Source organism: Lotus japonicus, chromosome 2, assembly GCF_012489685.1.
Source record: "Lotus japonicus ecotype B-129 chromosome 2, LjGifu_v1.2".
NCBI classification, from domain to species: Eukaryota; Viridiplantae; Streptophyta; class Magnoliopsida; order Fabales; family Fabaceae; genus Lotus; species Lotus japonicus.
The window spans coordinates 42,658,556-42,680,931 of record NC_080042.1 but is presented as its reverse complement, the minus strand read 5'-3'; the positions used below and the strand labels follow the sequence as shown (position 1 = coordinate 42,680,931).

General features: G+C 36.2%; 3 protein-coding genes across 8 annotated transcripts; all 3 read left to right on the top strand.

The window, feature by feature from the left end:
* Positions 1 to 18: 18 nt before the first annotated feature.
* On the top strand, positions 19 to 15,915 carry LOC130738026 (probable WRKY transcription factor 27). 3 transcript variants are annotated; one of them, XM_057589914.1, is made up of 6 exons: positions 19 to 550; positions 1,909 to 1,987; positions 8,557 to 10,991; positions 13,654 to 13,945; positions 14,081 to 14,194; positions 14,283 to 15,914. In XM_057589914.1, exons 4-6 carry the CDS (start codon positions 13,674 to 13,676, stop codon positions 14,842 to 14,844), a joined length of 948 nt encoding a protein of 315 aa, XP_057445897.1. In that variant the 5' UTR covers positions 19 to 550; positions 1,909 to 1,987; positions 8,557 to 10,991; positions 13,654 to 13,673; the 3' UTR covers positions 14,845 to 15,914. The 3 variants fall into 3 exon arrangements, with proteins under 3 accessions (XP_057445897.1, XP_057445895.1, XP_057445896.1); XM_057589912.1 differs by lacking the exon at positions 8,557 to 10,991 and adding an exon at positions 13,287 to 13,367 and having other exon boundaries at positions 26 to 550; positions 14,283 to 15,915; XM_057589913.1 differs by lacking the exon at positions 8,557 to 10,991 and having other exon boundaries at positions 27 to 550; positions 14,283 to 15,913.
* Positions 15,916 to 16,109: 194 nt separating this feature from the next.
* LOC130738029 (replication protein A 70 kDa DNA-binding subunit B-like) lies at positions 16,110 to 18,238 on the top strand. Its single transcript, XM_057589918.1, has 5 exons — positions 16,110 to 17,208; positions 17,398 to 17,535; positions 17,623 to 17,890; positions 18,009 to 18,082; positions 18,173 to 18,238. The coding sequence occupies exons 1-5, from the start codon at positions 17,146 to 17,148 to the stop codon at positions 18,182 to 18,184; spliced, it is 555 nt and encodes a 184-aa protein (XP_057445901.1). The 5' UTR covers positions 16,110 to 17,145; the 3' UTR covers positions 18,185 to 18,238.
* On the top strand, positions 18,226 to 20,397 carry LOC130738027 (uncharacterized). 4 transcript variants are annotated; one of them, XM_057589917.1, is made up of 9 exons: positions 18,226 to 18,294; positions 18,374 to 18,459; positions 18,536 to 18,668; positions 18,759 to 19,031; positions 19,111 to 19,182; positions 19,264 to 19,368; positions 19,450 to 19,581; positions 19,690 to 19,777; positions 19,965 to 20,397. In XM_057589917.1, exons 4-9 carry the CDS (start codon positions 18,861 to 18,863, stop codon positions 19,982 to 19,984), a joined length of 588 nt encoding a protein of 195 aa, XP_057445900.1. In that variant the 5' UTR covers positions 18,226 to 18,294; positions 18,374 to 18,459; positions 18,536 to 18,668; positions 18,759 to 18,860; the 3' UTR covers positions 19,985 to 20,397. The 4 variants fall into 4 exon arrangements, 3 of the variants coding, with proteins under 3 accessions (XP_057445900.1, XP_057445899.1, XP_057445898.1); XR_009019112.1 differs by having other exon boundaries at positions 19,111 to 19,368; positions 19,685 to 19,777; XM_057589916.1 differs by having other exon boundaries at positions 18,374 to 18,453; positions 19,111 to 19,368.
* The last annotated feature ends 1,979 nt before the right edge of the window (positions 20,398 to 22,376 follow it).

The window sequence follows — 22,376 nt, the reverse complement described above, 5'->3', positions numbered from 1 at the left end:
TGACTACCAACAAATATCTATTGTCCTCTCCCTTACTATCATTCACGCACACTGTCCCTCTCTTCTAATTTCAGTTTCATTTTCTTTGTTTTGCTGCTGTAGACCCATTTCTTTTCTTCTTTTCTTCTCCTCCTTATTTCTCCCAAGCTACCGACCCACACTTCTCCAATTTTCCCTTAAACTCTCCTTCACTTCCTTTCTTGTTACAGCAACCGAACCCCATCACCATCTTCAACTTATCCTTCCTCTCATCACCACCGTACCTCCTCTCTCAATGGAGCAAGCAAGCACGAGCTACTCCTTCTTCACGTGAGCAGCCACCACGAGACCACCATCAAAATGGTTTTATCTTCTCCTTCAACGTGACCGCACCACCAATCATCACCATGGCTGATCCTTTCATCCACACGAAGCTACACCACCACCTTTACTCCTTCTTCCTCTACTCCACGCAAGCACCACAACCACCGGGAGCAAGCCACCAAAGGCAGCCACCACCTCTATTCTCTTCAACCTTTTCTCATCTCAATTTTGAGCTTTTGAGTTAGAGGTTGGTTTAGCTTCAAACTTTGCTTCAATTAGCTTATATGCATGCTCTAGTGTCCGAATTGATAACTTATATGCATAGATGCTATGTTCTTTGATGATTATGTGGAAAAAGGGTAGAAATACCCATTTTTTCTCAATTCTTAAGCTTTAATTATGTTAGAGTCATATTCATGCTTAGGGTCTTCACATTAGTTGCTAGTATAGGTCTGAGAATGAGCTATGTGCAATCAATTTTGAGAAAACATCAACTTTGGATTTTTAGGTTTCAATTGGGCATGGAAAAATGTTAATTCACAAATGAAGTTGTATGAGTGTTTGGATGGTTTTCCTACCTTAGTTAGAGTATAAATATGCCTAAGAATTAATTGGATTCAAAAGAGAAGTTGGAATACCCTAATTTTTGGAGGGGGGCCGTGACCTTGTTTGTGTGTTGAGGGGAGGAAAAATTCCTCCTTTGAAGATTAGAATTGAATCAATTGATGCATGTTTTTAGGATATGTTTTGGAGTAAGCTTGAGGTTGATTTTGTGTTTAAATGATTGGGTATGCTAAGTGCTACTTGTTTCTTAAGTAAGTGCATTTTATGGCATAAATGAATGCATGATGAGAAATTTAGATTCAACTATAAGCATGGTGATTTAAAAATGAGCTGAAGCTTTGGGAAAAATTATAGAGACTTGTTCAGGTTTGAAGCATGATCAAGTTGCATGAATTTTATATTAATGAGAAAGGAAACGGGACTTTGCTGGTTTAATTGCTGCTGTTTCTGTTCTGTTTCAAGTGCTGCTGCTGCTGTTCTGATTTTGTTGTTGCTGTCACTGTTTCTGTTTTTGCTATACTTGCTGCTGCTGTTCTGTTTTTATTGTTGCTGTCACTGTTTCTGTTTTTGCTGTAATTGCTGTTGCTGACCTGCTGTAATTACTGTTATTGTTGCTGTTTTGCTGTAACTGTTGTCGCTGTTTTGCTGTTGCTACTTATTGTTGTTGTTACCATGTTTCAGTGATGGCATGCGTAAAAATGAATATGAAATTGTATGCTAAAAAGGGGGCTTGAGGCCGTGAGTTTAATGTAGAAAATGAGCGGAGAAAATGTCCAAATGCACTAGGAGCATGATTAGGATAATCAATTATGGTTGTTGACAAGTTTCATGTTTTTTAATTTGAGGTTAGAACATTAATTGCGTACTTGCTACTTGCTTACTTGAAACTTGAGTTTTGGGTCAATTTCACTCATTCGGGGTAATCCTCTTATTCGTGCCTAAGTGTTGCATTCCTAAAGCTTAGAAAGCTTTTTCCGGTTTTGGTAGTCGTTTTAAGTCGAGTTGTTACTTAGTGATTAAGTGATCGTACTTTTGCTTAAGGTTTGAGACGTGCAAGCTTGGGACTCGAGGAAATTGGAACGCTTGAGGAAAGGCGTAGGAGAAAGAAATATTGGCTAAGGTAAGGGCAACTCTCCTAGCTATTAGCTATATGCTTAGGTGTCGAAGAATCGGCAATTGTTAAATGATATTGATATGTGAGGCTTATGCTTCTGTTGACTGTTGAGGCTTCGGCCGTTTACTGAGATTTCAGTCTTGTTTCTTTTAATGGATAGACATTTGCTATTTCTTGAATTAGGTATGTGCATAAACATGAAGTTATGCCAAAACCTTATGATTATATCGATTGTAAATGCGGAGTGTTATAAGAATTAGCAAGTAGGACCCGACGGAAGGTCTGAGCTACTGCTGACGTGATGGATCGAGGCTTTCTTAGGAAAGAGAACTTGGGGATGATATTGATCTTTTGACTTGTTAGATTTTGAAACAAATGAATGCATAAGACTTGATTTGAGAATAAATTCTATAATGAGTTAACTCAAAATAGAACACTTTGAATAATAAAGATAACCCATTTTGAGGAAAACTTAGGATATGAAATGAGTTCGAAAATGGGAAGGGTCGAAGATTCGAGGTTCGAGCAAAGATAATGATTCGAGTTGTGAACATCATGAAGAGGAGCAGTTATGAGTAGAACCGCCATTAAGTGCAGGTGCTACTCCTTGTGTGAAGTGATTGGTCAAAGGACCGACGTTTACCTTAGGGAAAAACGATAGAGACATGAACCATAGCTAAACACGTATCCGGGTGAGGACGAATCGTGGTTTGCTAGCTCTTGCATACCTGCATGACTTGATTAAGGGGCTTGTCCTTAATCCTATTAATTATTCTTTGATTAAGAGGTTTGTCCTTAATCATATTATTTATCCATCGATTAGAGAGGATGGACCTTAATCGTATTATGTGTTAGTTGATTTAGAGGATTGACCTTAGTCATACTATTTGTTATTTGCTTAAGAGGTTAGACCTTAACTCCTATTACTTGGATCGATTAAGGGGCTAGTCCTTGATCCTGTTATCTGTTTGTTGATTAGAGAGTATAGAGCTCATCGTGCTAGATGATTGACCGCTGAGTCGTGCGTTTCCATTGGTTAGACGTGATACTGCCCTGGCAAGGAAATGAAGATACATCTATGCGTAGACGGCGAGTGATGGATTGATGACTTGACGTTCAAAGGATAGAGATTGACTTATGTTGTGTCTAATTATTATTCACACGCTACTTAACTATGCTAAATCAAGATAGGACTTATATTACATTACTCTAGGAAGTTGACCCTTTCTGCCTTGTTTGCTTTGTTTGTGTTTGGGCAGTCGGCAAACTGCCAGGCCCTAACAGGTGTGTTGTAACACCCCGATTTCGGTGGCGTCACTTTAGTAGCCAAAAAGAAAGTTTAAGCGGAAAAACGTGAATATATTTTTTTTTTGACGATAATGTAAACAAGACTGAAATAAATAAAACGCAAATGCGAAAGACAACAGAACTAATATACAATATATATTACAGCCCCCGCCGTAAGTACCCAACCTCGTCACGAGTAACCTCCAGTGACGGAAAGTGAAAGAGAGTAACGCCCGTAGGCAAAATGTACAATCCAAAAGAAAAGGTTAAGTGTTCGCAACACAAACCCTCAAAAATGAGAACGAGTTAGCCCAGATGGCCTAAAACAACACCTCCTAAGTCCAACCAACTCTCTGTGATTCCTGTAAAGAAACTACACAAAAAGCTATAGGTGGGAAACTACCCTGTCCCCAAAGAAAACAATGACGGTCAGAGCTAAGACTCTACTCCTACACTAATCCCATCTCGAGGAGCTCACGCCAACACTAAAACCTACATACTAGCATGATCGTCGTCTGAATCTGAATTCAGAACGACCAAGTCTATGTACACCATCCGTCCTCCTCTCGCTACCGCGATGCGCTCCTGTTCCAGCATCTCAAACCTAGTTCCCCCCCGAAGGGTGAACCATCATGAACTAATCCGCCATGGACATCTGACAAAGGGCGTAGTCCGCCAAAGCACACACAGAAGACGCGAGGGCCAACTCCAAAGAATTATGTAAATAATATCACCAATAGATACAGATAAGAGAATAGCCACTGAGGCTTGTAGCTAGGGATAACATCCTATAGTTGTATATTCCATAATGAATTTAACGACAGTAATAACAAATTGCATGCATCAAATAGGATTAACAATTATCAATCACACTCAACAACTAAGTCAGTATGCATGTTGCATGAAATGCGGATGGCGGTTAACCTAGTTAACCAAATGCATTCCGGAAACGGATGGACATCAACGGATCAATCCTAGCACCAGCAACGGTGGGACCATTTCTGCCCGCGTGCCTCTTACACCACACAAAGGTAGCCAGATCAGCAGTAAACCCGAAGGTCTGCCATTTCGATCTGCTACTAAGAGTCGCCTAATAGCGCTCTTACGCGGAAATCCGGGTCTTATGACCATTTTGGAATCCACCGAGGTCCGGTATCACGCCGTGTATTAACCTCAAAATGTGTGCATGAATGCAAAGTGATTAGCCAAACAACGTCTCCGACCTCACTCGACACGTCGCCACGTGTTCTAGTTAACTTATTGTCTCTAAAAGCATACCCTAAGGTAAAAGTCGATTCTGCGACAAAATACAATAATCATAAAATGAGTGCAAACACTCACGATAACTCTTCGAGTCATCAATGCTCTCACGAAGTCTCACGCTTCAGTGGAGTCTTACACCATCACGAAGTCTCACGCTTCAGTGAAGTTTTATGCTCTCACGAGGTCTCACGCCTCAGTGAATTTACACACTTGCACGAAGTCTCACGCTTTAGTGAAGTTTCATGCTATTCACGAGGTCTCACGCCTCAGTGAAGATCCATGCTTTTCACAAGGTCTCACGCCTCAGTGAAGTATCACGCATTCACAAGGTCTCACGCCTCAGTGAAGCTTCTCGGTTCATCCCTTGGATGACTAAACAAACTGCTCAAAGAGCGAAGGAGTATCAACATACTCAGAACTTACCAATCTCCTCAACACTTGGATCCGACGACACTTCTCGTTTTCCAAAACTAAGATTTGACACCTAAGCTTTCCTTCGAGATTATTATCATTATTAAAAGGTTTAAAGGTTGTTTAATGTCTTATGAGTTTTTCTTACAAAATAGTTTCCACTTTTGTCTTAACGCAAATCTTATCAGTTCTCGGGATCTCCTAATCCCAAATGACTCCAGAGAATGTCTCGATCCATGAAAAACCATAACAAGGCCCGAATCTCATTCGTCCTATCAAACTTTCCCCAAAAACTCAAAATAAAAACGGCATGACCTGCCCGCTATTCTCACTCCTCATAATCACAGATATGAGTGAAAGCATAGTTAAATCAGTACAGTCAACAAACATGTCATATATCAACACATTCTAAAATAACCACGTAGCACTTAGCATATAAAGCATGCATTACACATCCTAGATTACCCACTTAGCACGTACCATGTAATTCAATCTCAAAAACAGTCAGTAGATGAATCATCTACATTGTCAGCCGAAGCCTCAGAAAACATTTTTCTAGTCAAACACAAACAAGTGCGGAAACAGTAAATCAAGTCGAAGTATCGACACCTAAGCATTAACTAAGGATTCAGTGAGTAGCCCTCACCTGAAGATTCTCCAGGGTTCCCGTCTAGCGTTCCTTCACAATCAATGTCTTGCTCTTCAGGAAATTCCTCAAAAGCACCTTTAGAGCAAAACCACAGAAATCAATCACAATGAGTCAGAAACTCAGCAAACAATACTCACTAAGGTTACACGAAGTAGTATATACTCCGAGGTACGATAATCTAGCGCGAAAGGACAAGTTTTCGAATAAGGAATTTTCCTCCCTCCCCCCTAGGGTGCTCGGCCACTATTGGTAATTAGGTGGGTCGATTTTTCTTCGATCAAACTTGGTTCCTAGGTTATTATTAGTCGTAACTAAGGGTATTCTAAACTCGAAAAAATTATCGGATCGAAAACTGTCGCAGGGGTATTTTGGTCACTATTTTTAGCTCAGAATTTCAAAACTGAAATTTCGAAAAACAAATTGGATGGGTCGTCACCAACGACGTTTATGACAACTAATCCTACTAGCACTAAGCTAAGGCGATAGTTTTCAGCCCAAAGGACGAAGCTTTGCCCCAAAATGGGTATTTTAAGCAGAATTGAAACTCGACGGTAGTTTTTCGAGAATCGGCGAAGTATTATTAGCTAAACATGCTCTTGGGCACGTAGGGAAGATGTTTAGAATCAAAAATGAAGTTATTAGGATAGTTTTGCAAAAACCTCAAAACTATGAGCACAGAAAGACATAGAGAAAAGCTATGGAAAAGACGATCAGAGGTAAGGATTAGCGACTATACCTCGATACCTTCAAGCAGCAACTGTTGAATCAACGATCAAGCAAGAAATGAAGAAAATCTCTTCTCCTCCTCCCCTTGTGAAGCTCGCGGCCTTCTTGGATGAAAATGGGTAAGTTTTGTGGTTTTTTTTCTCATTTCTTGGCTATATATAGAGGTTGGGAAAACGCGGGAAAATGAAAGTTTCGCGATTCCGATTTTTCCGGCTTCATTCTCCGTGAATTCTAAGATAGGTTTTGGCGACATAAATCCAAAACTCAAAAGAGGTTTCCTGGTATTTTAGGTGACTAATGCAAAGTCGGTGTAAAACTATTTTAACCCGATAAGTTACTTTTTGCATCGAATGTCGGAATAGAAAACTTCCTTCTGAAGAAAGATTGAAGTCATCAAGAGAAATGGGTGTACGCGTGTAGAATCTTCATTTGAAGCTCCGAATAGAAAAAGTCTTCATCATCGGTTGATTCTAGGGTTTTGAACTACCAGGGTTTTAGTTTCGGCAAACTTCCGAGGATTGGAATCGGACGTTCGTAGATTCTAGGGTTTCGCCTCGAAACGATTGTCGTATAAGGAATAAGAGAAGTTCTAACATTTCTCTGAAGATTTTTGGAATTAATTTCCATTGTGACTTTAAGTGAAAACTAGCTATTTACTAGGGTTTCTGCCCTAGGTTTAAGCGTATATCGATCGTGCTATACCTTTTATCGATTTTGATACAATCCTTAGACTTTTCCTGAACTTTCTCCTTCATAAATTTATTTCATTTGGTAAACTCTTGTTCAGGTTTCCCTTCACGATACATCATCCCTAATCGTGAATAGGATTTTATTTACTTGACATAAGTTTAAAAACTTGGGTCTTACATGTGTCTCCGAGGAGTTGTTGATTGCTGCAAGAAGGTGATTGGACTGATTGACGATGAGACTTCCTTGGAGTGAGTGAACCAACCGAAGACTTGTGGAAGTAATAGTTAGATGTAAGGCTAGAGCCTTGGGTAGAGAAGCTTACCGTCATTGGTTGAAGCTCGTAGGGATGATTATATTACTTACTTTGGTCTTGGGTAAGTTCTGATGCATTACTCTTCTGCGAATCTCCAGTGAGGGGATTGTAGGAAGTATATTGGACTTAGGGTGTTATCGCATTTTGAACTTTGTTGTCGGTTAAGACATTACTTCACTGTATATTTTATGTCTTGAACATCAGTCGTCACTCACGGGTGCTTGCCTTGTCAAGGCCGGATGTAAGGGTTTGGGTAAGAGTATACATATCAGGTTTTGGAAATGTTTTGGAAAGAAAGCAAACGAAAAAAATATATCCGCTTTTATTAAATCCTTGTTGGAAAATAATTCCATTTTATTTAATAGGTTACTAATTGTGACTCCCGAAAGTCGGGGTGTTACAGCTCGCATCCTACAACGATCACCTGGAGCACTCCCTATATCCAAAGAAGCAAAAGAAACCAACCGAAGGCGTATTTTTTTTTGACAACAACAAGATATATATATATATATATATATATATATATATATATATAATAAAGATAGAAAGGATGTTGGGAACAAACTCTCCCAACTAAGTCATTATTCAAAAGGAAAGATAACAGTTACTAACTAACAGGAAAATGAACAGTCGAAGGTTAAGATAACACTACAACAAGAACAACTAGTGAACGAAAGCAACAAAAAACGAAGTATCAAATAACAAACAACAATTAACAAAGGCAGCAACCACAAGCAGCGAGGTAGCAGTAGAAATGTAACATGGGTTAAAGTTAAAGTGAATACGCAACCTCCCAGTCAACACACACAACAACCTTCTCCATCAAATTCAAACAGCAAAGTGACATCTTCAAACTCTGCCAAACCTGACCGAAGGCGTAATTTACAACTTATTTCTATCTCTTCTAATTATTCAAATTAAATCTTTAGTTATCCAATAAAACAAATCATCCTCGCTATATATCATTAATTATTTTTTCATCTTACTCTTGTAGTTATTTGAATCAAATACACCCGCATTTTTTCAATACCCCATGCATATGATTAAGAAAATATTTTTGTTTAACCATCAACTAAGTCTTCCAAATAAAATATAAAAAAGAAAAACAAACACGCAAGATGTAAGATCAATTTTTGATCATGTAGTACAACTCTATGTTTGGATGATTACATATTAATTATTGTGAATGAACAATTATGGTACTCTAACGTTGTTTTCTGAGTGTTCTTGTGACAGGCTCTGACTCTAGTCTAATTTCACATAAATCAGAAGCACTATGCCCAAGAGTTACCTTTGCATCGCTTTCGCACACTCTATGTTCAATCTGAACAGTAGAAAATGCTTCAGAAGATATGAAGTTATTTAAGCTCTGATTTGGATTCAGACCACTTGAAGTTCTGAAGACCAGAAGTTCTGAAGATTCAGACGTTCTGAAGATTCAGACGCTCTGAAGGTCCAGAAGCTCTAAAGGTCCAGAAGCTGAGAAGTGGAGACTCTGAAGTCCAAGAAGCAAGCTGGCTCTGAAGACCAAGTACTTCACTCTGTGTTCAGAGGCAGAAGTTACTAAGGTCCGAGGATCCGAGCTTCCCTCTGACTCTGATCACCAGCTGCACAAGTTCCAATATGAAGCATCCCTGTGATCAGAAGTCTCCTAGGATAAAGGTCACGTCGCTATCCAAAGTACAAAAGCATTGTACAATTCCTGACGACCTTACCTACCGCGTTCAGTCCTGCAGAACCTGACGTTGTTGTTCTGCCCTCCAACGGTAGAATTCCATGCATCATTCAACCCTAATCCTTGGAGTATACAAAAAGGCTGAAGATGAAAGATGTGGCTAAGAAACCTTGTTCTCGCGCAAGCAATATTCAAACATCATCTTAGCAATCTTTCTTCATTGAATTCATTGTGTTTACTACAAGCTTTTCTAGAAGCAATTTCTTTGTAAACTCATAATCTTGAACAGTTTGTTTAGTGTTCCTTAAGGACACCAAGGTTGATTAGATCCTTGAGAAGACTAAGAGAGTGAATCTTAGTGTGAGCTAAGTCAGTGTATTGTTAGTCACTTGTAGGTTTCAAGTGTAGTTGTAACAAACTCTACTTAGTGGATTACCTTCATTCTAAGAAGGAAGAAATCTCCTTAACGGGTGGACTGGATTAGCTTGAGGTATTTATCAAGTGAACCAGGATAATATTCTTGTGTGCTTTCCTCAACTCTTATCTTAGCACTTTACTTCTTGATTCGAGAGTTTTGTGAAAAACTCAGTGGTATAAGTTTTAATTCTGAAAACGTTATTCAACCGCCCCCTGCCCTTTCTACCGTTTTTCATACCTTCACAAGAGAAAACAAGAATAACCTCTTGAAGAAGTGAGGACACAAAGCAATATCAGCTTCGTTTCTACATTAGTCTATGTGATTGCTCCTACTAGAAACCCTTGTGGCTCGATGAGCTTCCAGAGGCTAGAGTCTAAGCAAAGTGTCTAACTAGCTTTTGAGCATCTTATTCTCTTGTTATAAGCCCTCTTGGGATGCACTCCCATGGTGGCTAACCCTAATTATGTTATAAAGCCTAATCGACTCATCAAATAAAACTGGTTCTGTTTATCTCATGAACCAAATTTAATAAGGCATTGTAATACGTGAAGGTATGAAAAACACTAGAAAGGAGGGTTTGAATAGGATTTTGCAAATAAAATGTTTTTCTTTAAGATTTCAAGTAAATCTTTCGGTTTCAAAGGGTAGAAGGTGCAAAGGATAAAGAGAGAATGACACAATGATTTTATCCTGGTTCACTTGAAAATCCACAAGCTACCTCCAGTCCACCCGTCAAGATGATTTCTTCCTTCGTTGAATGAAGGTAATCCACTAATCAAAGGTTGTTACAATCTGCATTAACATAACTTGCTGAGTGACTAATACACCTAAGAACTAGCAACCACTAAGACACACAAGTCTTAGTCTTCTCAAGGATTCTGACCGAACTGGTCCTTTAAGGAATTACAAACCGATTTCAAACAAGTTTGGGTTTACAATGAAGTGTTTCTAAACAAGCAAGTGTAAACAAATTTTAGAACAATGAAGAAATAGATGGCTAAGGTATTCGCTTGAGTTTATCGCAATAATGTGTCTTAGCGATTTCTTCCTTACTTCAGCCTTTATATACTCCAAGCTTCACGTGATGTATCCGTTGAAGGATTCTGTTCGTTGGAGGGCACTTCTGGAATTTCAAGAACCTATTGTGGCTGATCCTCGTTAGGTAGGAGTCAGAATAGTACACTGCGCTTGAACTTTTGATAGTGACCCATGCCTTTTTCTTTTGACTTCTAATCTTTAGAGGCGCTTCTCATTGAAACTAGTGAAGCTTCTAATCAGAGTCACGAGGTTGCTTGGATCTCCTGAACTTCAAGTCTTGAGCATCTAGACATGGGTCTGGTACAATGCAGGAAAAATGAAGGGTTTGCAGAAGAAGAGAATTGGTTGAAGAAGAGGGATTTGGGCATCTGCATCGTTCACATTCGTAAGAATCTTTGAGAGCAGACATTCAAGGAGCTGCAACTGAAGCCTCAACAGGAGCAGAAGTCCAAAAAGGGTTAGAAGTAGATCTTTGAATAGCATATCAGCTTCACCAATCAAATCTTCCAGGCCAAGGTCGAAATCGAAATCACGATCACGGTATACATCTCCACCCTAGGTGTCGTTGGTAGTTGTTGATTTTTTGGAAGTGCAAGATTTATATTTCTAATTGAAATTTTGAGATTTATTTCATTTTAGTTATGTACGTGGAAATTCATATTTAATAAAAATTATACGTGGCAATGCCAAATAGGCACGGTGGTGACATGTAAGCATGTTGGTCGGAGATGCCCTTTTGGCGATATCCAAAGCCAGCTATTATCCTAAATGGAGGGACCATTTCCGGAAGTTATGCTAGTGAGGGACTAAAATGAGCCCTCGCTCAACGTTTAGGGACAAAAACATTTTTTTAAGCCAATGCAACCAAAAGCATAATTATCCCTTAATATAATACAGTTAAACGTAAAAAACTTACTTTATAACTTATTTTATTCATTTATTTTTAAAAAGTTCTTTTCAAGAAGTAATTTCAATATTTAAATTTTTTAACCCTAAGAGGCTGGTCCAATGGAACATGATTGGTCTCATATTTGACACGCTTCTTGTTGGAAGCCCACTCATCCTCTTGACGTCTGATATATGTAAGTCTCATGTAAGTGCTCTTTGAATCTGACAACTTTAAAATAAGGCACCATCTTTCATCTTAATTTATGTTTTTTTTTAAACCTAATAGGTAAGTTACAAATAAGCATTTTATATTTATAATTGAAGTATTTAATAATATAAATACAATTAAATATAAGAATACTAAATCAAATATCAATTTATACTATAAGTAATAATGCTTCATTAAGTAAATTTTAACACATTAATGTGAACAATGAAAATTTCTTAGTTATAAATTTAATGTAAACCTGACCTACATTAATTATAATAGTAAATCATTAATGTCATCTTAATGATTTATTAAAGAAACTAAAGTGTGTATTCAAAGCACCCCTATGCATAAGTCAACTTCTAAAAAATACTATCTCTGTTTCAAAAACAATTATACATATAGAGAGTAAAATTTGTTTCATATTATTTATTTAGTTATAATTTCAATGAAGCATTTTTTGATATTTTTCCATATAATGCTTCTGTGAGAAGAATAAATATGGAGAGACAAAAATACATTGCAAAGAGTAAAATAGAAAAAAATAATATATTTTAAAATTAACAATATTGATTGAATTTCCCAATAAGCGTGTTTCTTCTCTTTATAAAAATTTATTTTGAAACAGGGCATTTCAATAGAGCGTTTATTGATATTTTTCATATAATGCCCCAATGAGAAGAATAAATCGGGAGAGAGATAAAAATACATTTAAAAGAGTAAAATACGAAAACAAATAGTTTATTTTAAAAATTAACAATATTTATTGAATTTCTCAATATGCGTGTTTTTTTTAAAATTTATTTTGAAACGAAGTGGTTAAAAAATAGTTGTTTGAATATCTGACATTGAAAGTTCAATTTTTACATACAGGATACACAGTTCTTAGAAACTCGTTTAACTTTTACCACATGGATTCAATATGTCTCAATAAAGGATAGATGAGGTTCACCAAAAAATTCACAGTCAAATACTTTTAAATTACATTATTTCTATTAAAATTACTTTTACTAAATTCTTTCCAAAATCACTTCACTCCGAATGTAAAGTTAATTGGACTTTAAAAGTCACTGATGTTATTAAATTCTTACGTACGTTGCTTTTTGACTTTCACATAAAGCTAAGAAAATGATACAAAAATCATTAAATTTGTATTTAAAGTTGAAACAGAAACGCAGCTGAGAATGCATCAAACCTGGAACATGTATTCACTAGAGTATTCATTGGCTGAGCCGTATCTAAGCAAACCCCTGTGTGTGGGTTTGTAGAAGCACCTTAAGAAAGCATAGGAATCAGTGCCCCTCTAGCTGATTACCCTTTAAAATTAGATCAAAGTCAATGAAAAATACAAGTGAGTTTAATTTGATATTTTATAGATGAAGAAAAAATCCCTCAAAAAAACTCCTAAATCCCTGACAAAATATATAAAAGATAAGAACAAAAATAATTACATTATCCTTTCTATCTGATCTCTATCCTCATCCATTTGTTTATTGTTTATTTTTCAATGCAAATGACTTATTTTATTTAATACATTCACATCTACTTTATCTTCTTTCACATTTTGACTCATTTTTTCTTCTTATCTCATCACATTATATATCAGATTTCTTTTTCTTTTTCTTTTATTCATATCTCAGTCTATTAGGTGTGGGTTGACTTAATATTTTTCTCCTTTTTTATCACATTAGTTATCATTTCTCTTATTTTTCTCAATTTTATTTCTATCTTTCTATTAGGGGGCTCGGGGGAACAAACATTTTTCCTATAAATAATCAAGAATTTCCATCTTGGCATGTGCTCCATCCCCAAATTGCTTGGTCTCTCTCTCTCTCTCTCTCCCAAAAAACACAACGTCGTTCTTTTACACACACTCAGGTTTAGTGAGAATTTCTAGACACACCTAGAAATCCAAATTATTCTCTGAGATGTCTAGTGAGGACTGGAATCTCTTTTCCATTGTCCGCAGCGGAAAATATGTCACCTTTATTACTACAAACACCAATATAGAAATTATACCCAACACAGTCCCAAATACCACAATCATTAACACTAGTGGTAATGCCATCAATCTCAATCCTAACTCTACTTTCTCTAACCTTACAGGAATCTGTGGACAACAACATATGGAGCAAGGCCTTCATCATCTTGTGCCTGTTCTCACAACATGCGATCCCATTGGAGCCTCCAGTCCTGGCCTTAACATATTCCATCAACAACAACAACAACCCCTACTCCAGCAACACCAACCCCAAGTACCCAAGACCAGTTCTGTAGCTCTACCAACTCATGTTCCCCAAACAAGTCCTATGGGTCAGCCAAACGTCCAACACCAAGTACCCCAAACCAATCTTGTGGCTTTGTCAAAGACCAAAACCCAAGCACCCAAACGAAGAAGGTAAAATATTAATATTTTTCATATTGAAAATCAATCATTAATCAATCTCACTAGATAAAAAAAATTGAAGCGTTTTACACACATAATGTCCCATGGCATTAATGAATAGATACATTCTACATTTGCTTTATCGAGGTTAACAGATCAGATGAAAACAGTTCGGCAGATGACCACTGACAAAATAACAAATGATATGTGGGCATGGAGAAAATATGGACAAAAACCCATCAAAGGTTCTCCGCATCCAAGGTACACATACGTTATTGAAACTTTCACACATTTAAATATGAAGATGCAACATAGTAGTAATATCTGAGAAAGTTGTCATTTATTTCAGGAGTTATTACAAATGCCGCAGCATGAAAACATGTGACGCGAAAAAGCTAGTGGAGCGAAGCAAAACAGACCCGAGCATGTTTATTGTGACATACGTCGGGGATCACGATCACATGAATCCGCCTCACCAGAACATGCTTTGCGGCACCTCACAGCTCAATCCATTAGCGACCCATTTACCCAGCACATCGCAAACCAAGACACCCACCAACATTGGAAGCGTTAGTTTATTTGCTATTTCTCCCATGCTGGTGTCAGGTCTGCTGGAGAACGGTGACAAAATAGTAAATCATGGAAAACCTGAAGGCCTTGACCCGGGAATAGAACCTAAGCCAATCACCGATGATGATGATGATGACATTCTAATACCCATATCAGATCTGCTGGAGAACGGTGACAAAATGATTAACCATGGAGTACCTGAAAGCCCTAACCCAGAAATGGAACCTAAATCAGTCTCCGATGATGATGATGACATTCTAATACCCAATTTAGCTGCCATGTCAAACATCTTCGAAATGGGATATCAATCTTTTGACGTTGGAGCCATCTACATGGGCTAGTCAGATCCTAATTGAACGCAGTGGTTGATCTAAATCATTGGTCTTGGCTCTTTAAGTTGTTCTGCTCATCATCCCTTGCAGTAGTTCTTCGAAGTTTTGGAATTTTCTTGTTTAAGGGAGGAAGTCACCTTAAAGGGTAAAGTAAATCATCAAAATCATTGGTTCTGACGGCTTACTTTAATGATTTTAATGACTTACTTTTCTTTCTAAAGTGCTTCACTCACATAAGAGGAGTCAAATCTATTTATCTTCTTAATTTGAATAGTTTATTTCTTAAATTATATGGTGTTGTTTTAGTTTATCTCCATCAAATTCCATATATTATGCTCAAGATGTTTAGGATTATAGAGTTATCCAAGATCTTCCTATAAGTAAATTTTCAATTATTTATGTATTATGAATACATAAATAAATTGTGTTTTTCAATCTCTTTTATTTGTAGAAGTGCATGTCTTTATTTTAATCAGGACTCGTTTTAATTTTATTAAGACAAATAAATTCAATTTCAACATTTTAATATGACTCTTTCAAAAATACATTTTAATATGTCTACTTTCTAAGAGTGAAGCACCAACATGAAAATAATTTGAAGGATTGTTATATTTTTTGTAATTGCTATAACCAATGAAAATCTAAGGGTTACACTTGACGCCCTTGATTTTTGTTCCGGGTGATTTTATATACCATGTTTGTGTGTTCATTAATCAATAATACTATTAAAAGAGCAAAGGTTCAAATGAAAAAATGCTGATGTGTTGCAACCACAAGCATTCTGCTCTCTCATGCAATCTTAGACTTAGTGAAATTCCACATGGCATTTTACAAGCTCTTCTCTCCTTTTTACGTACCGCGGCATTTCCTTCTTTTTCCTGTTTTTTTATCAAGCTCCACTCACCATTCTCTCTCCCACTATCTTCCTTCATTATTAAGAACTCATTCTCTCTCCCACTATTTTGTTTGTTTCCAAAAAAAACATAAAATTACTCCCCCATTCACGATGAAGCCTTTCATGTGATTTTTTTATCAATCAATTTTTATCTGTAGCTTTTTTTATTGGTATAAATCTGTACCTTAATTATAATTATAATGAATTTATGATAATAAACAAAATTATATCATCTATATATATATATATATATATATATATATATCAAACTTTCCTATAATAATATATTTAGATTTTTTTACTATTTGGATCCTTTTTTACTTTTAGAAATTATGGGTTTAAATAAATTTAGGATATTTTTTTAATTAATAAATTTCATCAATCTTTCCAAATATCATACACTTAATACTTTTTAAAATTTAGTTATTGAATTTTAGATAAACAAATACTTTTTAAAATTAAAAAAAATCAAATAAAAAAGAAGTGATTTATTCATTCTTTCCTATCCTTTCCTTTTTGTATTCTTTATTTTTTGATTTTTTCATGTGATCAATTGTTGGAGAACTCCCCCATTCTGTACTATCTCCCTCTCCAACGCTAAAACTCCCATCAAGCATTAAAGCAGGAAAGTCTACGAGCAAAGCTTTTGCTTGAAACAAGCCTTATTATATGAGATGAAACTCCAATGTTGAAAAATTTTTGTTTCGAAGCTCTAGATGTTACACTCTCAGATTTAATGAGGTTGAAAAATGAAGACCACATACATTAACCTTTTGGAGGAAAAGTAGTAATACTTGGAGGTAATTTTAGACAAATACTTCATAAATTCTTCATCATTGTGGAAGCATTTCAAAGTTAAGAAATTGTCTAAGAACAAGCGACTAACCCCACCTAAGACGGCCGATGAAGCAAAAGAAATCAAAGTTTCTATATTGGATTCTTAAAATTGAAAATGACGATCATTCTGATTCCGGAGTAGGAGAGTATGATGTTCAAATCCGGCTAGATCTGCTCATCCCAATTAGTCCGGACCCATTAATGGAATTGATTAAATATACATATCCTGACCTTTCTCACAAAATGAAAGACCCGCAATTCTTTCAAGATAGAGAAATATTAGCTCATACACTGAAGGCTGTTGAAATGATAAACACTTACATGCTTGGCACGATAGCTGCATAGAACATGAATATCTGAGCTCCGACTCTTCCTTGCGATCTGATGAGGATTCTGAAATCCGAGGTGAGTGGTTTACCACAGAATTTTGAACGACACTAGAGGTTCAGGAATGCCAAACCACAGACTACCTTTCCTATTTATTGTTTTCGTTTTTCAGGTTTGTGTCTAAACCCTAACTCGGATTTTGCACATACAAACACGCGTGATGCTTCTCCCTAAGTCTGGCAATCCAAATCATGTGGATGTTTACCCAAGGTGGCCATTTATTTGATTCCAGCCGCCCCTCAACCTTACCCGAGGTTTGTTTTCGGAACTCTAAATCCTTAATTCATTTCATTAAACCCTAATTCAAATTTGGGGATCTACCATCCTCTCTCTAATTCCCCTATTTAAGGACCATCTCTGATGTTGAATCCATCATCCTCTGCCTCTTATTTCCTCATATCGCTTTACTTCTGTTTTTGCGTTCTTTCTTAATGGCTATCAAGGTTGATGATGTTTTAGCTGTTAACCCTTCAAAGGATACTTGGACTATTGTTGTGAAAGTGAACCGAATGTGGGTCAGTCCTTGCTTCGGTGGATCAAAGTTGCCGTTCTCAATGGAATTAGTTTTCATGGATGCCAAGGTACATCTAATTCATTATTTGACATTCTGCTATAATTTTACTCCCCTTTGTTGTATTATATATGATTTAATCCAAATATTACTCTAGGGTTGTAAGATCCATGCTACTGTGCGGAAGTCCCTGTTGTATAGGTTTCAGCCTTTGATCACAGAGGGTCGTGTCTATCAGATATCGTACTTTAGTGTTGGTGAAAATGGTGGCGAGTTCAGGACAACAATGCATACTTATAAGATTAACTTTGAGATGCACACCACTGTGAGATTGGCCACAAACACTCTGATAACCATGAGTCCTTATTCTTTCACTCCTCTTTCTGACATCCGGTTCAATGTACTAGATTCGTCTTATCTGACAGGTTAAAATCTTTTGCAAACTCTGAATTCTCTTATTTTGTTGTTTGATTGAAATTTCTATTATTGATTCTCATTTATTTAACAACCTTTTACTTTAGATGTTATTGGGATTCTTACTAGGTCCAGTGGCGAGCAAGAATTTGAAAAGGATGGAAAACTGGAAAAGAGAATTACTCTTGATCTTTTGCAAGAGGGTGAGGCGACATTCCTATAACTTATTACACTTATTGGTTATCATGTTGCTTTTTATATATGTTCTCTAATAATGTTTGACCTTTATGCAGTGTTCGTCTTGAGTGTGCATTCTTTGGAAAATATGTACCAGAGATTCTTGGACAATTAGCATCCGGAGATATGACTAATGCAGTTGTTATTCTGCAAATTGCAAAGATGAAACCATTCAGAGGTTGTCACATGCAATATTTTCTTATTATGTAGTCTGTACTAAATTTATATATTGTCTTAACATGTGTTTTGCATGTCAGGGATATCAAGCATTCAAAATGTGTATGGAGCTACAAAGATCCTTTTTAATCCTGATGTTGAAGAGGCAGCTCCACTTCGTGTAAAGGTTATTTATTGTTGAAAGCATTGGTTCTCATTTGTTGTCCAGTATAGTAACTAAAATGCTGATTTTTTCCTTGCAGATTTTTTGCACTGACTGACCCTGCATCCCAAGTCTTGAGTCAGCTACAAGACTCTTGCAAAGTTCCCATTGCTGAAGATTTCTTGAACCTTACTGAAGGGAAGACAATTGAGCAGATAAAGGTTTTAACAAAGGTATTTTTTCTTATATTAAAGTTAATTGTAATACTTTTATTAATTCTGACTATGTTGACATTAGTTTTCCTAAATTTCTCTATTCTTCAGAAGTCTACATGTGCTGTTCTGGCTGCAGTTTAGTTCATTCCAGAAGGTCCTTGGTGGTATCCCGCATGCAAGTGTAACAAGAAGGTGTATTCCGCAGACGGAATGTTTTTCTGTGAGAATTGTGTTTGCCATATGGTTTTACCAATCCCCAGATATAAGTTGCAAGTCAGAGTTGTTGATACTACGGAATCCACAACCTTTGTTATCTTTGATCAAGAGGCATATGTCCTACTTAATAAACCATGTGCTACTTTGGTCAAAGATCCAACCAAGGTAAGTAATGTACTATTAAATCTTTTATTTATATGAATTTTTTATGGAGCTGATGTTTATTAATTCTTTCATTTTTTAGGATCCTACAGATTTTGAAGTTCCTGCTGATGTTTTGGAACTCATTGATCAAACATTTCTATTCAAAATTGAAGTCAATAACAGCTCAAACTCGATATTTAAACCATCGTACCGAGTTAAGAAAATCTGCTCTGACTCAGAGTTTATGTGTCAGTTTCAGGCATCCCTCCCCTCTATTGAGGGTTCTGCTCCATTGTTGATTATGGGGACCCCTATTTCAGTGCTAAAGGGTGAATCTTCATTTTCAAGTATAGTGAAGGTAAACTTTACTTTGAATACAACTTCAATTTTGATGTAATTGTTTCAATGATTGTTAATTTAATTTTGGAAATAAATTTAGGATCTTAATGCCGAGTTTGTTAATGCTGGAAATTCCAATGCTGTGGAGACGTTTAATTCTCCTGTTGTTGGCTTGAGTTCGGATACTCAGCGAAGCTCTCCTGTCCCTTCTGATCCAACTCCAAAAGCTAAAGTAAATTTTTTACAAGTTATAAATAGGCTTCTTAAATTTATGTTTATTATTAAGTTCTCTTTTGTGAATTGATATTTATGTATTCTATTTTAAATTGATGGAGATAAGTCTGCAAAACATGATATGACCCTAAAAGAGATTGAACCTGCGGGTGAATTGGACATCAATAAGTCTGCTGATTCTGATGGTCCCAGTGGTGAGCAATCTCCTCGAGCTACTGTTGTTCCTCTTGCTTGCATTAGTTCAACTAAAAAATCTTCTAAAACATATTTGAAGCCTAAGGAAAAGATTTATAAAAGATATTTATGTTTTCTATTTAATTTTTTCCTGGCTTTATATACAGCAAAATAATAGCATCGTTATCATGTCTCTTTTTATTGTAGATGAAGATTGTTGGTGTTGAATCTGCTGAAGCTATCCAAGCTGCTGAAACTGCTAAAGAGCCTGAAGTGGATGTATTTGTTGAAAGCTAGATTTCCCCTCCCTCCAAGCGTCCATCCCCCCTGATGCCGAAGTTGTTGGAGTCTCAGTTGCTGGCAAGAAACCCCTGAAAGCTGTGAAAAAGGAGAAGATCTGAAGACTTTTTTTTGTTGTGTCGGCTGTTTTGATGTTTTGCTATTGTGGTTGTCTTTTCAAGCTGTTAAGTGTGTTGTTTTGTAGTCCTGGATGTTATCTCTATGTTTTTCAAAGCACGTCAAGACCAAAACAAAGGGCCTTCTTTGTTGTCCATCTGTGTGAGAGGCATTCTTCAACTTCTGGCCCGATTTCTTCTTGTCAATTTCAACCCCTCTGTTAAAAAAGATGAATTCTCCGAAAGGGACCTATCTTAGTTTAATTATGTCCATTATCTCAGCTCTGAGACTATGGCAGATTTTTCCGAATTCGTCCTCGTGGTTGGCCTAAGAAATCTAAAGAGGCGTTGATTAGAAGGCAGTGTTCTCGACGACCTAGGGGACGTCCTCGTAATTATGAGAGTGTGAATATCGCTTTTATGCCGGCGCCGCCTAGTCCTCCGTCTCCATCGGGCCCTTATTTCACGCGGGCAAAGAAGGCTTGGTGTCTTGCTCAGTTTGCAGGCATGTCCTTCCCTGGTAGTGATGAAGATGCCATTCGAGGGCTGGCAGAAGTTAAAGAATTTTTTTTTCTTAGGTGTTAGGTCGGCTGCGCTTTTTTCTTTTGGGTGGTTGTTTTTGGTCTTTTGTTGGTTTGGTGGTTGTTTCCCTCTTTGTGGGTTGTTTCCTCTTTCGATTTTTATTAAATAAATCTCTTTTGCTCTAAAAAAAAAACGTGGTTTTTTCCGTTTTATGTGGTTCATTTCAATCTTAATGTTCAATGTGCCTATTATTAGTATGTTTTGGGATGGCAGATTAGTTTATTCAGGTCTCTGTTTTGTTGTCTTTTGGTCCGAACAAAAATGAATTGAATGAAAGAAGTTATTTTGAGTCTCAAATTCCATTTTCCCCTGTTTGTATTATTATTTATGGTTTTTGTAAAAAAATGTTATTCATAACCCTTATCCATTGAATAGAATACGCATGTTTAGCTAAAAAAATAGAATGATGGACTTAACTGAAATATTTTGGTCAATTGGTGTAAATTTATGTCTTTTTAAAAGCCACCGTCATATTATTGCGCTGATTTATACTTATTTATTTGTTTATAAAGTATGAATTGATTGATATATGCTCCCCCATGCAACGCACGGGTGAAAAATGTAGTCTATTTTGCATCTCATTCAATGAGCTAATTAAGCAACATGTATAATTCAATGAGTAAAGTAGGATTTTATTTTAAGAAATAGAATATGTGTTAACATTATTAGCATCTTTATTGACCCAAAAATACACTTTTTATTAGTACCTTGCTCTGGTAAATACTTAGAGGTTTTATGTTGAGTAATTCATAATAAGTAAGCAAATTAAGAATGAGTAAGATTAAATATGATGGAAAGATATTCCTCTTTATAACATTGTGTAATTTACCTGCTATTCGAGGTATATATGCACCTCACAAAAAAAATATATATATATATATATATATATTGGAGGAACAAGAAGAATCTATTATTGAGACAAAGATATCTCTTATTAGTTTATCTATTCGTCTTTTTTATGATATAATTTATCATTATTAATATGATTGTATCTCTCATGTTAATGATTTGTGACTAAACATATCTCTTGAGTTTATGATGCAATTGATGCGCTCAATCTCAGTTTTAATTTAGTGAGTTGTTTTATGTTTTGATTAGATTATCACCCTATTTTATCTCTATATTCTAACTGGATCACTCATGGTATTTTATTAGATAATTGGAACTAACAATTATGATTTTTATTAACAGAATTGAGAGATAATCAAATTTATGAGATCTATATGAGTAACTAGACTTTCTACGTTTTCAAATAGATTAATTCATTAATCGGCTTCTCCTATCTTCACACTTTCTCGACTCCATAACACTACTACATGATCGAATAGATAGTAGGACTAAAAAAAGTCTATTAATTTTTATGTCCAATGATTAGCAACTTGAGAAGAAAAATTAACAATTAAAGGATTCATTTGCGGAATTGGAATCGAGGGAATCGAAATCCGCTAAAATCATAACCTTAAAAACATGGGAGGGTTTACATTTTTAGGGATGGGGAGCATTTGTGTTAAGAGATAAACTAGTTGAATACCCGTGCATCGCATGGGTGACTTTAACTTATCATTATATTTGTGCACTATTATTTTTTTAATTTTTTGTAATTTTAATTGCACAAATATTTTTTCTAATAACTTTTTAATTG

Excerpts from the sequence above, each read along its gene's own strand:
- LOC130738027 (XM_057589916.1), top strand. The coding sequence starts at position 18,861 with ATGTTTTTCTGTGAGAATTGTGTTTGCCATATGGTTTTACCAATCCCC. Across the intron at positions 19,582-19,689 it reads ATCCAACTCCAAAAGCTAAA|TCTGCAAAACATGATATGAC; the intron begins GTAAATTTTTTA and ends GATGGAGATAAG. Across the intron at positions 19,778-19,964 it reads TGATTCTGATGGTCCCAGTG|ATGAAGATTGTTGGTGTTGA; the intron begins GTGAGCAATCTC and ends TTTTTATTGTAG.
- LOC130738029 (XM_057589918.1), top strand. The coding sequence starts at position 17,146 with ATGTGGATGTTTACCCAAGGTGGCCATTTATTTGATTCCAGCCGCCCC. Across the intron at positions 17,536-17,622 it reads TAGTTTTCATGGATGCCAAG|GGTTGTAAGATCCATGCTAC; the intron begins GTACATCTAATT and ends ATATTACTCTAG. Across the intron at positions 17,891-18,008 it reads AGATTCGTCTTATCTGACAG|GTCCAGTGGCGAGCAAGAAT; the intron begins GTTAAAATCTTT and ends GATTCTTACTAG.
- LOC130738026 (XM_057589912.1), top strand. The coding sequence starts at position 13,343 with ATGTGCTCCATCCCCAAATTGCTTG. Across the intron at positions 13,368-13,653 it reads CTCCATCCCCAAATTGCTTG|GAATCTGTGGACAACAACAT; the intron begins GTCTCTCTCTCT and ends CTAACCTTACAG. Across the intron at positions 13,946-14,080 it reads CAAGCACCCAAACGAAGAAG|GTTAACAGATCAGATGAAAA; the intron begins GTAAAATATTAA and ends TGCTTTATCGAG.